Raw genomic sequence first — 15832 nt, 5'->3', positions numbered from 1 at the left:
TGTGTGCTTTATGGTGTGGGTGTGTGTTTGTTTACAAGGCTTGTCTAGATTCCTACTGTGCGCGCTTGTACGCCTGTTTGCATAAATAAGCCCTCTCCTCGGAACCTAGCTGCCGATTTCTGTGGCACGCCGCGGCTTGATGTGCAAGTGCTCCTCCTGGACAGCCTGCTCTTGTCTTTTTACGAGGACTTTTCCCTCTCTTTAAACACTCCCCCTCTTTCCCCTTTTTGACAAGCCGGCATCCCCATTAAGTGAGTTTCCCCCCCTCTTTTTCTAGAGGAGCAAGCATCCCCATTAAGTGAGTTTCTTCCCCTGTTTCTATAGAAGCCCTAACCTCCAAAGCAAGACACATGGCAGGAGAGCTAGTTTCCTTTGAGCAATCAGGGTTACGTGCCCTCCAGAGGAGTGCTTCAGCATGGACGGATTGGCCCTGGCGGCGGGGCTTGAACCGGTGATGTGTCTATAACCTTGAGTTCACCCTGTCGCTCCGGGAGGCAGCTTGCATCCTCCTAGTTATTCTTGGTTTCCCTCGATGCTGCGTGTGGGTTTTTGTGGTGTGTATAGGCCTATACGTGCTTGCAGGGGATTTTTGTATGGGCTCCCTACAGCGTCTAAGCCCCCCCGCCTTTCTCTGGAGGAGATCTGATTTCCCTGCTCCAGGCGAGCAGCGAGAACAAGACAGTGTGTGTTTGTGCGTCTGTGTGCGCCTCAGTGCGTGTCTGCGGCTTCAGTGTGAGTGTGCGTGCACGCAGCCGCACGCGCTCCCCGGGCCAGGCAGACCTTCCCCATCTCCGTTCTGCGCTTTGAAAAACGAGGGAGGAAATCTCAGAGCAGCAGTTATTATTCATCCCTCAAAGCAAACGGGGAGGAGGCGGAGGAGGAGGAGGGAGGGAGGGATGGATGGAGGGAGGAAGAAAGAGAGAGCCAAACGGGAGGGATGAAGAGGGGGGTGGGGGGATACATTAACTCTTATCTCACTGTATTCGGCATTCTGCATCCCAGGATGCGCTGCTTCTCTCTCTCTCTCTCTCTCTCTCTCCCTCTCCTGCTTTCTCTTTCCTTTCTACACTCCCTTCCTTCCGTTCCTACGCCTCTCAGAATATCTTGCATTCAGCGCGCAAGGGATGTGTGTGTTTGTGCCTCGGTGTGTGTGCAGGCTGCTGTGTGGTTTGTAGTATACCCTAATATCTTTTGTGGTGTATTTTGTTTACTTGAACCAGTGAGCTCCTCAGATGCTGAAAGGCAGCATGCAAGGTTCCACTCTCATCTTTATTTGTCTGCAAGCTCTTTTTTATTTATCTTTCTCCTCACATTCAATTTACCGTGTTTACTAAAATAAGTTTTGAGCTTGATGTAGCTTGCAGGTATGTGATGTTTTTTTTCCTTCAGATTAAGAGGCAAATCTATAATTTCTCCTTCTTTTTGTGTTGCTTTGATCTCTGAGTGATTCTCCAGGTTTCCATGGCTGGGATCCGGGGGGTCGCCACCCAAAAGTCAGGATTAGCGAAGTTTTACTTTAAGAAAGCACATAGAACAATTATCTGTTTTGATGGCCAGATTATTTTTGACATTTTCTTTACTTTTATTCACACACAGGTAACAAAATTCCATGAAAATCAAAGAAGTCTGTGGTGTCAGATGTCATGCTCTTTGAACACCCTGACTGCCTGTGTGATAGCTTTGCCACATATGGCTGTGTGGCCTAGATAATATTTGGGTGGATATATGACCATGCCCAGTGAGTGTGCCCTGTGTGTGTGTGTGTGTGTGTGTGTGTGTGTGTGTGTGCGTGCGTGCGTGAACTTTTGCGTCTCAGGCAGTGATCGGTGTGTAACTGGAGACGGAGAGCCCCGTAGCCATTCGTCTCCCGTTGAGCAGCAGCAACGCTCTGCTATTCATCCCCATTTAGCGAGACAGAGAGCTGGCCTACAGGGCTGTGTGAAGTACAAACACACACACACACAGGGCAGGCACCCGCGCAGAGGCTGGACACAAATACATACACACACAGGATCTGGATTTAATATTGTGGTGGACTGTTTAAACACAAAAATACATGTTTGCATGCATCTAAATCACTATACGAACATAAAATTCTCACATTTAAACACACATAAGATACAGGAATATGTGCATGCACATAGAGACATGCAAACCCTATATAGTCCCTATATACTTGCACATAAGCTACACAGGTGTATATTCTCTTATATAAACATGGAAACTACATATAGGCACATATACATTCATAAACATGCATATGGTATGAACACACAAATTTTACAGGAGATACTAGATAACCTCCACACACTGCCACACACTTGGGCATGTGCACACATTCGCACATGCATGCAAACATAAACATATACATGCATGCATGCATGCAAACACACACACACACACACACACACACACACACACATACTGCTCCCCCTCCCTCTGCTCTTTCAGGCACGTCTTTAAATATTCATCACTCTGGCTGCTCTGAGAGTGCCGTAAACGCTGCCTCACACTCCAGGGAATCGCTAAAGCCTACTCTATCATCTGCTCTCCCTCCCTCCCTGTCTCTCTCTCTCTGTCTCCCTTGCTCTCTCTATCACACACACGCACACATACACACACACTTCTGGCCAGAGCCACTCACAGGCATAAACTCGCATGCACCAACTCTCGAAGGCACAGCCAGTGGCATCGCCGGAGAGACAGACACACGCCAGTACATGAATGAGGTGCGAGGAAACACATGCGTTGCGATGGACAATGAACTGATTTTTGTGCGCGTGTGTGTACATATATATATATGTGTGTGTGTTTACTGGCTTCTCCCTGCATCTGGGGGTTGAGTGGTGTTGTGTTCCAGGAAACAGGATGTCTCTTTGTTTGGGTTTTTTATTTTGTTGGTGAACGTTAGCCACTTCGGTCCCCAAGGTCTGTGCGTGCCTCTTTGTCCTTTAGTGTATGTGTGTGCACACCCGTGCAGGTGTGTGTTTCTGCATGCGCTCACATGTGTGTTTTTGTTTCTGCACAACATTCCAGAAATGTTTGTTCACACAGAGACAAGAAATATGTGCGCATACCCATAACAGTAATCCCCATGTTGGTCCTATGATCAACATGTATCATTCACATGCACAGTTCCATAGAGTACACCATATTCCTGCAGAGAGTTCACAAGCATTATGGCTGAATGCACGTTTTAAATTGTTGATCACATGTTGTCACTGGACAATGAAAGGCCTGTCCTCTGTCTTTGTTGCCCTTAAGGCCGCCACTCATGTACAAGATCAAACTTTTGAACCAGTGAATGCACGGGTCCGATTTTCTCCTCATTGAATGTCATTAATTGAGCCTAAGTTCTTTTTTTAAAATGTGGTAAATTATAACTCATAACTATAAACTGCAGAGCTCTGTTCATGCTTTGAAGCATCTGGATTTAATAAGTGGATTCTACTTGGTTCAAATTCGATAAAAGGCTATCATGCCCCAAAGCATCATGAAGCATAATTAGACATTAATGAACTGTGGCAATTTATAGTCATTGTTTCCTAGTGTCTGTTTGTAGGATTGTCATTTTAGTGCTTCAAATTTTGTTTCTCTAATTATATTCACATGGCGGCAACTTTGCTCTTGCGTCATGCTCTGTATGGGAACATCAACTCGGGCCCCAGTTAGCCCTGCTTAGTACTGAAACAATCAAAATGTGAACAGCTAGTCTGTAAAGATCCCCAAAAGAATCAAAACAAATGAATACAACAACTGGAAGGAAGTATACATCCCCCACATCTGACATCAGCCAAGTTGGCAAGTAGTTAACATACCATCTAAACGTGAAGTGTCAACGTTACAGCCGACTATTTTGTTAGAGAACCTGCCATCTATTATTTTTGATTAATGGGTGATATGACAGCTGAGTGAAGTATGGTAATGTTTTACGTTCGTTGTTTGTCTTTTTTCGTATCTGTTAGCATTGGAAAGCTAGTGTGCTAATGTTTGTATGGCACTGCACCCAACAGCCAAGGTAATAAATTATTTCTTGTGACTACTTCAGCTAGTAAGTTAGCCGCTTCACAATTTAGCTGAGCTAACATCAAATAGCTACATGCCAGGTGAAAGCTGTCTGCTGTGGACATAAACTCTAATACAGTTGCAGGATACATTTGTTTGGATTCTTTTGGGGATCTTAACACACTTATCATCCGATGTTTCAATTGTTTCCAAAACTTACCTTACCTTAGGTACAAGTTAAGTGTTTGGACCGTTTTGCCATAGCTAGCTGACTGAAAAGGGCGCCATAAGAATGAGCTTTTAAGCCCATAAGAAAATTAGCATTTTAGCACCCTGGGGTCTATCCTCTCAAACTCAATGAGGATTTAAATGGGTTGGTGGTTAGATGCCTTAAATACCGTCTATGGTTAAAAAAGCTGAAGAGATGTTCCCACCATGAGCAAAATGGCAGAAAATGGTCAATAAGTTTCAAAAAACTTTCTAAAAACTACAGGTAGGGTGTACAGTATAACTCTGGATAGTGCATCATAGTTGCCTGACTTTCTTCTCAGAAATGAAAACTGATATCACAACATCTCTGCTCCAGTAAGTTACCCATGCCTTGTCATATCTAGATACAGCCAACTGCTGAGAGAGTTTCAAAAAGTCACATTGAATCACGTTTTGACCTTACACAGGGTCGGGGGATTAAGCTCGTTTTGGCACAATTATCCCTTTTAGTCAGGGAAAAGTTCAGATTTGCTGTCAGCAGCAGCACCGCGGGCAGCACTACAGCCTTGTTTTGGCACCGTGGAGCATGTGATCCGTCTGGAGGAAGAAGGGAAAAAAAAGAAGAAGAAGAAGAAGTCAGGAAGAGGAAGAAGTGCAATCGGGGTCAGGATGACTCCTCTGTCTGGGAAATCTGGTCCAAGCTGTTACAGTACGCTTCTCCCACAGCTCAGAGTGTTCGGCACAACAATTACAAGCAGACAAAAAGGTGAACTCTGGAGGAGGGAGGAGGGGAATTGATGGCTGGAAAGTGGTATAGATTGGCAGGGAGAGATATTGGAAGAGATGGGGAGAGGCAGCGGATGAAGGATTTGGCGCAGAATGTGGAGGGTGAGTGAGAGAGACGGGTTCAAAGAGTGACTGACAGCATGATAGATGGAAGGTCTGAATAAGTGAGCAGGGCTCGGAGACGCTGAGCGAGTACTAATGATTGACTTCATGCTTACAGGTGGCAGCAGGAAGCTCTACGTATGTCTGTGCATGTATGTCTTCTATATGTGCGTGCGAGCGTGTTTATTGTTGTTGACCATTTGCTCCTGAGTCATACAGTGTACACAATATCACCCCTGTTGTCCAACAGCAGTCAGCCAACTGTGAGACTCACTCGACTGCGCCGCACACACACAAACCCCGACAGACGCACACACACACACGCAGCAGCTCAGCCAGGCATCGCCCGCAGCAACACTCTCCTTCCCACCACTGCCTCCCTCATTCATCTTTCATTAGCCTGGCTCACACAGGAGAAACAGCCCTCCTCCTCCTCCTCCTCCTCCTCCTCCACACGCCTCTCCATCTCTCCCTTCTCTCTCTATCTAACCTCCTCGCCTTCTTTTTTCCCCTTCCCTCTCGTCTTATCTTGGTTTCTCTCGCACGTAATCTCTTTTGTTTGTCTCGCTCATGTCTTGCAATCTGTCTTTTTGGATATCTCTCCTCCTCTTCTTCGCTCTCTGCCTCCTCTGCTTTTTAGTCTTTTCTATTCAGCCCTATCCCCTCCTCTTCTTCTTCATCCTCCTCCTCCTTCATCGCTCTCGGCCCTCGTTCCCCTCCGCAGCCTCACTCTTGCACATTCTCACCTCTTTATCGTGTTCTCCTTTCCTCTTCCACTCTCCCTCTCTCCTTCCTGTGCGGTGCTGTTTCTCTGACACTCGTCTCCCTCCCCTCCCTTCCCCTCCCTTCCCGCTGCCCTCCCCTCTTCCTGTCTCTCTTTCTCTCTCTCTCGCCTGCTCTTTCTTTCTTCCTTTCATTTCGCTCTCCGTCTCTCCCTCGATGGAGGGGAAAGGCTCTTCGCCTCTAATTGCGGCTGTTCCGTTGCCATGGCGCGTGTTTCTCAGCGCTGCGAGGTGGTGTGTGTGTGTGTGTGTGTGTGTGTGTGTGTGTGTGTGTGTGTGTGTGTGTGTGTGTGTGTGTGTGTGTGTGTGTGTGTGTGTGTGTGTGTGTGTGTGTGTGTGTGTGTGTGTGTGTGTGTGTGTGTGTGTGTGTGTGTGTGTGTGTGTGTGTGTGTGTGTGTGTGTGTGTGTGTGGCAGGCAGATGATTGCTTGCTGCCAGCTCTCGTTTCCCGGACGCCGATCGCATTTCTTTGCGGCAGCAGGAAAAAAAAAATGAGACGCCAGAAATAGCCCCCCTTCACACAGACCCACTCACTCTCACCGCTGCGCTGTCAGAGAAACGCACAAAGACACACACACACACATACATACACACAGCCAGGCGCACACAAACACACATCCCCTGCATTTCCTCTCCACCTGACATCCTCTATGCATATGACCCAGGTTATACTGTATGCACACACCTTTACGCACATGCACAGGCGAAGGTGAGGCGTGTGTTTATCCATGTCCGCTTCTGCCCTCTGTGTGCATGTATGTGTGTGTGTTTCCTGCCTCTCCAAGGAGGTTGTGTGGGGACTCCTGATTTATTTCACCTTTAATGGGAAGTGAAATGAATGTGAGCAGCAGCTGGTCTGGACCTCGGAGATACAGCAGTAGGCTAACCCAGAAAATAGGCAGCGTCGCTCTGAAATGGTCCTTACTCCGACAAGTGCCAGGACACGCCACTCTACGCTCCACGCACTGCACTGTTGGTTTTATTTTAAACTGCATTTAGGCATTGAGTTAACACCATAACCCAGGAAGACTTACAACACATAGTTTCTCATTTCATATTGGTCGCAACTTTCAGCCACTTAGGGGTTTCTACCCTGTCACAACTTTTTAAATGGTGGTTGGAAGGTAAATGGAGACAGATTAGTAGCAAATAAACCTTGCAACCTCGTGCTGCGAAAGAGGATAAGAGAGGATTATAACCAGATTTGTGGACGAATCTCCATAATCATCTTCTGTGCTGTTCACCTCCAGTTCTCACTGGGTTTTTAAAGGGGAGTCAAAAGAGCATAATTATGTGCTTGCTTAGTTTGACAAAGTAAAACAGCCTCTAACCTGTAATTTAGAGGTGCAGCATTTTTGGCATTCTCAGAAGAAATGGACAAGATTTTCTTTTTTTTTAATCTTTTAACCAAAACTGAAGTCATCCAAAGTCATTTTGGTATTTTGGGCCATTTCATTCCTTTAGACAGGATGTCATGCATCTGAAAGCACAACACCCAATTACTGTCGGTCTACAGGTTTTTGCTGCCTTTGTATGTGGATTCATCCATAGCAGAGGAAGTCGAGTCGGCATCGTTCCACCCCATTGTTTAAAAAACTGTGAGCACCTGGTAGTCTAATTCTGATGGTGTTGATGAAATTGCAGTTGGACACACGGGTGAAGATGAAGGAGAGACATGAAGTAACATAAATTATATAATAATTCTATTCTATAAATTTTATTTATGCTTTTAACAGCTTCCCAAATTTTTTGGAATCAGGGTTGTACAACTGAACACTGAACAAGATATTTTTAAGAGACAACAGGGTAATGCCATGTTAGTAACTTGTCAGAAGCTTCACTGTCTGTTTTTACTCTAAATGGGATCATTATTTTCAAAATGAACATTATGCTAGATATTGAGACCATAAGCCCAATAAGAAAATATTTACTGAGGAAATAGTCTCTGCAGATGACCCAGAATGAGGTGGTGGTCTTCATCCAGCCCAAAAGAGCACATGTCACTCCATTACTCATCTCTCTGCACTGGCTCCCGGTTGCAGTCCACCTCAAATTGAAAACCCTCTCTTGCAACAGCAACTGGCACAGCGCCTGCCTACCCGAACTCCACAAACCCTCCTGCTCACTACGCTCTTCAAGTCAAAGGCGTCTGGCTCCCCAGCCTCAGACTCTCCTCCTCTGTATTTCCCCGGTGGTGGAACGAACTTCCAAACTCCATCCCAACTATTAAGTCCCTCTCAATCTTTAAGAAATGCCTAAGACCCAGCTCTTTACTGAACACCTTCTCACATAATCTAGCACTATTTGTCCTTATACACTGCCTGATAGCACCTACATCCTCTTGGACTCAAACTGAACCCACAGCACTTACTCATGTGTCTTTTTCTGACTTGATCTCTGCTTGTGTTGTATGAACTCTCAGATGTACGTCGCTTTGGATAAAAGCATCTGTGAGATGACATCGTAGAATTATAAATAAATAAAATGTGAAGTAAGTGAAGCTGCCCTGCTGTCTTTTGTTTTGTTTTTTCATTCTTTTTCTGGAATAGATAGTAAAGCAGTTAAGAAAGAAACACATTTGTTATATTTGTACAGTTCAGATATCTTCCCTCCCTCTGATATTTTGACATTGATGTCTTATTTGCAGTAGCTTGCCTGGTGTCACTTTAGACACACAGGCTTGGTTTTTTTTCTAAAGATGTGCCAGGTGCTAAGTCCAGTGATGTCACACTATTGGCAACACTGTAATGAAGTGGTGAAAGCCAAATAGTTCAAAGTACAACAGTTGTGCTGTTAACAAAGATTATGAAAGAGTAATTATAATTTCAAATAATGGAGACATGTTTCATTCTCTGACTGTCAGTCATGAAGAGATGAGTGACTGTGGTGTCTCAAATAACTCCCTGTTACCACAATACAACTGTGGTCCTTTTCCTCAAATGGTTGGTTTTGTATCTTCCTTCCCTGCGGGGCGCAAGAAGCTCAGGGATGACTCTCCCGACCCTGAGGTCAACCGCCATGGCCACTTAGTTCACTCTGCCCACCAAACCCAGGACGACCGCACATAGGAGAAAACGCTGTAAGCCGTGCATGGTTTGATTCTCTCACTAATAGATCAATAAAAGACATTAGCGGCAGGCTAACCCGACGAGCAGCGCTAATACAGGGTTAATCCAGGGTTAATGGCTGAGCGGCATCGTTCTCGGAGGCAGCCATTAGTTTGCAGCCACACCACACAATATCAGGTTCTCCTTCTAGTCATGCCCCAGGCTCCCAGAGAGATAGGCACAGGGAGGGGAATTGAAAAGAAAAGAATCGAGGATGGCCCTCATGAGTCAAGATGAAAATGAGATATCCAGACAGATGAAACCCAATGCAAAGAAATGGGAGCGATACGGTGGAAGGGGAGGGAGGCGGTGTGCGGGGAACGTGCACGGAATGAAAAAGAAGGAGAAGATGGGACGGCGAAATTGTGGTCAGGAGAAGCAGGAAACTGAGATGAGAGAAAGGGGAGAGAAGCAGAGGAAAGGAGTTGAGCGCTACACTTCTCCCTGTCCTTGTAAAGTGCTGCGTGCTGTCGAGGCGGCAGCCAAGAATGTGTCAGCCCAGCCGTCTCACGCTGCCTAATGGGCTCTTAAACGCTGATATAAAGCTCACTCGCTCTTTCGCCCTCCCCCTTTCCCTCTCTCTCCCCCTCTCTTTTCCTGCCTCTGCCGCTCGCTCTCATTACCTCTCGTTCTCACCCTGTCCCTCAGTCTGCCACTCACTTGTCCTCTCCCTCTCTTTCTCCTTCTTTCTGTTGCTCTGTCTATCAACCTCTACCTGTCTGTCTTTCCGTCTTTTTTTCCCTGTTGCTGCCGTCTGACTTCTCCTTCAATTACTCCATCCTCACCCCTGATGCTCTCTTGCAGGTTGTCTCTTTATTTACAACTTTTTTATGGATGAACTCAATACTTCTCTCTCTCTCTCTCTGTCTCTCTCTCCTCCAACAGGCTCCACAACGCCTTCTACCCACAGGATCCGTCCTTCTCGCTCACCCTGTTGCACGTCCTGTCAGCACCACTGCACGGCTTGGCCAATGCCTTCGTTTTTGGGCTGGATAGAGATTGGTGGAGCCTACTGAGCCCTACTGGCATGCAGGTACATCAGCTGCACACACATACATAGCCCCATTCAGACGTGCAAATCACTAGGTTAGTATGTTTGGACTTCCAGTTACTGATCATGTATCGAAATACGTCCCTGAGTAATTTTTCCCATAAAAGTTACTTTGCTAATCTGACTTGGTCGAACCTTGTATCATATCTGTAATGCAGAATAATATGTTTATTTGTATAGCTGTTATCAAAGACAGTATTACAAACTACTTTATCTAACATAACACACAGCATAAACAAAATCAATGAAACATATTTAAATAACAAGCATAAGAAAATAGCAGAGAAATACTTAAAAACAACCAATGGATTATTACACTGTACTTTTTAATGTCAAGAGTAAAGTGTTGGCGTGCTATTTAAATTGCACACTGGGGCCGCATTATGCTGCCATTGTTTGGTTCCATGTAAAAAAGCCAAGCTGGCATAATGACTGACCTTCATCAGAATTTCTGTGTTAAAGAGACGAGTGATTCATCCTGAGGGACGCATGAATGCCTGCGCCACATTTGTTGACAATCCAGTCAAGGAAAACTGTCTTTCTCATGTAGGCGGTAGAAGAAAAGTCTGAGTTCTACGGCGATCCGTTCAATAGTTGAGATATTTCAGTCTGGACCAAAGTGGTGGACAGCACTACCGTCTCCAGAGATGCATCACTAGTATTGTTTAAAGCTGTTACTTTAACGGATACATGCAGCCAGTAATGATCCAGAATCTTCTGATCGCCATCTGTCTCCTGCGGTGGGCCTTTGCCTCTTCTCAGGGTCACAGGTGGCTGAAGTTTATCCCAACATGCTTTGGGTGAAAGGCATGATGCTTATTTATTTATTTATTTATTTTCTGCTTTTTCAGTCCTTGCATGTTTGAAATCCTGAAGTTTCTTCCCTTGTGTGGGGGAGGTTTTCACAGAAGCATATTTGCAGACAGATGTTTTACAGGGACTCATTTAAGACTTAAAGCTGTTCTGTGACTCCAATTATTAACACTACTAATATTGACCATGCTTAAAGGCTCTATAAATTAGCTCTGTCTGTAATGAGGTGGTCAATTAAGATATTGGAAGAGATTGGCCACTCACACTTGTCTACACTGACCTTGCAGCGTAAACAACATGTCAGCAGAGCAGCAGCAGGGTCTTAAGGCATATTCTGACAATACTGCAGAGAAACAAGGACTACATCTTCTCTTCGCTCTGAAGAGTAGTTACCACTCTGTAACTCCTGGTGGCGCTCTACTAACCAAGTATGTGGTGTTGACAGTGTTTCAGTGGAGTTGGCAGTAGGAACAATCAGTTCTTACTGATGAACAGCTGGAAAAGGGTAGTATATTTCCTGAAAGTTAACTGGCAGCAAACTTTATAAATAAAACTTTTTCAAGCAAACAATACACTGATGTAAATATTGCTGGTTTTCTTAGTTTTTATTTTTATGGAATATTTAAATTAAGTTCTTAGAAATTGCAATGGCCATTTTCACAATTTTCTAACTATCTATAGACTAATTCTGGCTCATAATTGGCCCAATTTTTGTGTCCGGTTGGCTAGTCCCAACAATCGTCTAATCATCAGGAGGTTCCTGACTGGTCTTGAAACGATTATCTGCCAAAATAACCCTGTACTGTAAGGGATTTACAGACATAATCTTAGTTTTATTAATTTGATAAAATAGCATTGCCAATTTCGAATCTTCAATTTACGATTTCGTAAATATGAATCACATTTATTGATTTTTACATTTACATTTTTATATAGCATTCCAACTTTTTGGGAATCTGTGTTGTATAAACGGCAAGTGTGGTCCTATGTCTAGACTGGTCGCCTGGTGTTTTCTTCGGATTGAAATGTTTAAAATCAGCTAAATCTGTAACTATGTCTGAGAAATATTTCTAATGCGTCTGTGTTTCATAATCAATATGCAAGAAAAGTTTAAGCAACCCAAATACTTTTTCGAAGTTTAAGTGAACTGATGTACTTAGCGTACAGAAATTAATTACATTTTTATTCATGTTTTTATCCTTCTTCCCCACTTCAGAATTTGCAATTAGACTACTTAACTTTCCAAATTGACTGGTTCCATCTGTCACAGGTGTTCACGAATCACCAACACAGGAAAATAATTGTTGGGTCTGATACCAAAATCCCCTTATTTAAAGAGTGAAATTACAAATCACTAAGACTTTCATTTTTATCTCTTGCACAAATGGCGCTTTTAGGGAAATGTAATGAAGACAAAACTGATGTTCATGATGATTTTACATTTGAACCGCAAACCTCATCGGCTGCATTTCAATAAACACCACAATCAATACAGTTCTCCACAGATTTGTCTCAATCTACAAACATTGACAGGATCTGCGGACATGAGCCAGAGCTGATATTGAACCACGAAGAAAGAAAAAGTCTCTGTGGTCTCAGTTCACACGTACACACACACACACACACACACACACACACACACACATACATATATTGTCACCCACTCAGTGTCACCAACCACGCTGATAACGGGTCATGAGCACAATGTGGAAGACTGGAATGTGTGGTATGACCTTCAACCCAAATGTCAATGTTGCACTGTGGTGAGTCGGGAGAGAGAGACAGAGGAGTGAAATGGAATCTCAATGTGTTCGTAAATCACAGAGAAATGCTGTTTGTGTGTGTGTCAGAGAGAGAAAGACAGAGAGAGAAGGTAAGAAAGAAGACGGCAAGCGCGCGCGAGAGGAGAAAGGGAGAGAGAGACAGGCGGCGTGTGTGTTCGTGCTCTATCGTGACTAACAGCCGGTTGTTATTCATCTTGGCATGCGACTCCCAGCAGCCCCCACACATCAGGTGTGAGATTGGCGGGGGAGAGGAGGGGTAAGGGAGAGAAGGAGGTGGTGGTGGTGGTGGGGGGGGGGGGGGGGGGGGGGGGGGGGGGGGGGGGTGTAACAGCGTCAAAGCATTCCTCCCTCAACGCAACAAATCTGCGCTTTCGTACGAGACACCCCCCTCCGCCCCCCCCACCCGTCGTAACCCTGCCTCCCCTTCCTCACTCACTGGCTCGCTCTCCCTCTGCTGTCTCTCCTGCTGTTTGCCTGCGGTGCATTTACATGCATTTAAAGGGATTGGGTCCAGTTTTTTTCAAGTCTGCCTTAGCACACTACTCGTATGCCTTATGTTTATTAAAAGTCGAGCCTTACCAATATATCGTTCAGCTGATATCCACCAGTATTTGCCTGTCACGGACATATCTGCATCTAATATGCACCGTTTTTACAGAACAAATAATACAGAAAACGATGCTTGGAATTATTTAGAAATGGTGTCATGTCGCCATTTATTTTGTTTTGGCTGAATCTTTATTTAAATGGTCAGCAATTGACTGATGTTTGTTTAGCTTTTTTTTTTTTTAAATCTTTTAGTTCTTTACTCACTTTTCATCTCTAGAATTAATATAATGAATAAAGATGTAAAATATTCTTTAATAAAGTTATTTATTGAAATAAAGCATCCTTTTGAAGGCCTTTGCAGACTGGATTAAAATTGGTTCACAATCCACATAGGAAAGGGGCTATTTTCATTCCCGCTCAAGAATTCACCATATCAGCCACCGAATTGGTAAACAGTGAATTTTACCAATCTAAGGTTGGTGTCAATATTCTCAAAAATCCCTCAAAAATATTTGCGACGCTCCAATTAGGTGTTGTCGGTCCCTCCTCAGCGTACTCACCATTACAGGGCTCTACACTAACTTTAACCGAGGAGTAGATGTGCTCCTAAGATAAAAAGAAATGTCAAAATTTTGGGAGCACAGTAAAAAATATTCAAGTAACACAGTTTAATAACACACACTGTGCATGCGTGTTTGTGTGCTCCCCGTCTATCAACCCACAAAGCTGTCACTCATCCATGCTTTCCTACGCTGTAACAAGAGTGTGTGGATGAAGCATTAAGTTTTAAATTGCACTAAATTTAGCGTCTAGTTAGTTCGCTATTTATGCTTGCTAATTCTGCCATGCTTTCATTCTACACTGGTTATAGAAAATGAGACGAACAGCGGGCAGACAACCCTGAAACTTCTGCGTTGAAATTGATACTGGTAGGACGGATACGTCTTGCACTACCAAAACACCCCAAACTCCCAGGCAAGTTTTCTCCACTGATGGAAATATAAAGTTAATAACAGCAGAGCAATCTGACTCCAGAACACACTGACCAACTTGTAAAGAACATTAATATTGAAGCCAGCAGAGGCGGTCAATAAAAACAAACTTGCATCTCATTATTATCCTTCAGGCAGAAGACTATTTTCAAATTATCACAGTGGACTGTCTAAAAATTTTCAAAAGCTTCTTATTACCACACACTTCGTCTTCCAGTTCGGTCAGATTGTGACCTTTGTGAAGACCGGTCCACTTTATTGCCAGTTATGTTCCATGCTGCAGTTCAGCAGACTACACGTGAGTGAATAGTTAGGAGAAAGAGTCTCAAAAAGTTCCCTTTTTCAAATCAAAGATTCGCACCCATTGTAGTTCCTGTGCTAAAATGTATTTAGCAGTCTGAGTTCAGGCACATAAATCTTGCACCATCTCCTCTGATTACTGACCTGCTGCATATATACAAGGATTTTAACCAGGTTACTGCAGAGTACATAAACATGTCGTCTAATTACGTGCGTAACCAGATTTGTCAGTAACCTGGTTTTTATGTGTGCATGAAAGCATCGTATTTCTTGCTTTATTCAGTCCTCTGTCGTTGTTATCCACTCTTCCTCGCAGTCTTCGACTCTTCTCCTCCTCCCTCTCTATTCCTATCTCTACCTCTCTGTACTGTATGTGTGTCTGTTCCCATGCCTCTTCTGTTCCCTGTACCCTGTTACAGCATCTCTGGCATTTATCTCTCTTACAATACTTCTGCCGCTCTCCTTTGTGTAGCATCTCCCTCCCACCTGTGTACTCTCCCTCTCGCTCCCTCCCCCCCTCCCCCATTTTCCACTCTTTTTCCTTCCCTGATATTGATCTGCATTCTACCCATACAGCTGAACTGCCTGTGGCTCTGCAATGAGCTCACCTCTCACTTCTTCTGTGTGTATGCGAGTATGCATGCAGGAGAAAGCTGCTCCCAATCCCCACACGTCTCAGCACCGCTGCAATCTTAGAGTGCGTCCACACTGAGCCAGTTGAAAAGACTGCTCGTGTGTGAAAACAGTGTTTGTTTATATGGGTAGTTTTTGTGAAGATCTCTTCTTTGTCGTCCTATTTAAACATTACAACTGCGTCAAAAGCCTTCATGCATTAAGGATTACATTATACAGGCTGGTTACTCTACTCAGTTTCAGCTTTACCTCATACATTCTGCCCCCCTTTGCTCTCTAGGATCACCTATAATGTCCTTCAAATAGTTCACTTGTTGAGATATTTATTCTGTTTCTGGAATGAGCATGAAGTAGTGCTTTGATTGCATGTCATAAATGTGACCTGTTAACCAGGCAGGCCAACAGTTCCAAAGTCATCTGGCAAAATCAGCACAAATGCAAGCTGATCACACTTTTATTGCATGCTTGACTAGTTTGACATTTAAAAAAATTAACCAGAAGTCAGTCTTTCACAAGGCTTAGATCATTGTTTCACACTAAATGTGTCAGTATGCTCCCCATGGCTCTAACAGCCCTTTCACACATAAGCTGTTTTCTCATATGAACTTCTGAAACTCTGAGAGTTTCCTTTTCACACATGTAGCGCATATCGGTAGATTGTCCGAGATTAGCCCTGTTCTGTCTTACTGGAAATATTCTGTTTGGCTCAGGCGAGGGAT

The 15832-nt window shown here is 44.2% G+C and overlaps 1 protein-coding gene across 1 annotated transcript in view; it reads left to right on the top strand.

Moving 5' to 3' along the window:
• si:dkey-100n23.5 overlaps positions 1-15832 on the top strand; it is a 52310-nt gene that overhangs the window by 32086 nt on the left and 4392 nt on the right. The window contains exon 12 of the mRNA XM_059343384.1: positions 9877-10024. Within this exon, the coding sequence (XP_059199367.1) occupies positions 9877-10024 (148 nt within the window). The remainder of the gene's footprint in view (positions 1-9876; positions 10025-15832) is intronic.

Source organism: Centropristis striata, chromosome 10, assembly GCF_030273125.1.
Source record: "Centropristis striata isolate RG_2023a ecotype Rhode Island chromosome 10, C.striata_1.0, whole genome shotgun sequence".
Classification (NCBI taxonomy): Eukaryota; Metazoa; Chordata; class Actinopteri; order Perciformes; family Serranidae; genus Centropristis; species Centropristis striata.
Note: the sequence above shows the minus strand (reverse complement) of the source record. Positions and strands in the feature narration are given on the sequence as shown.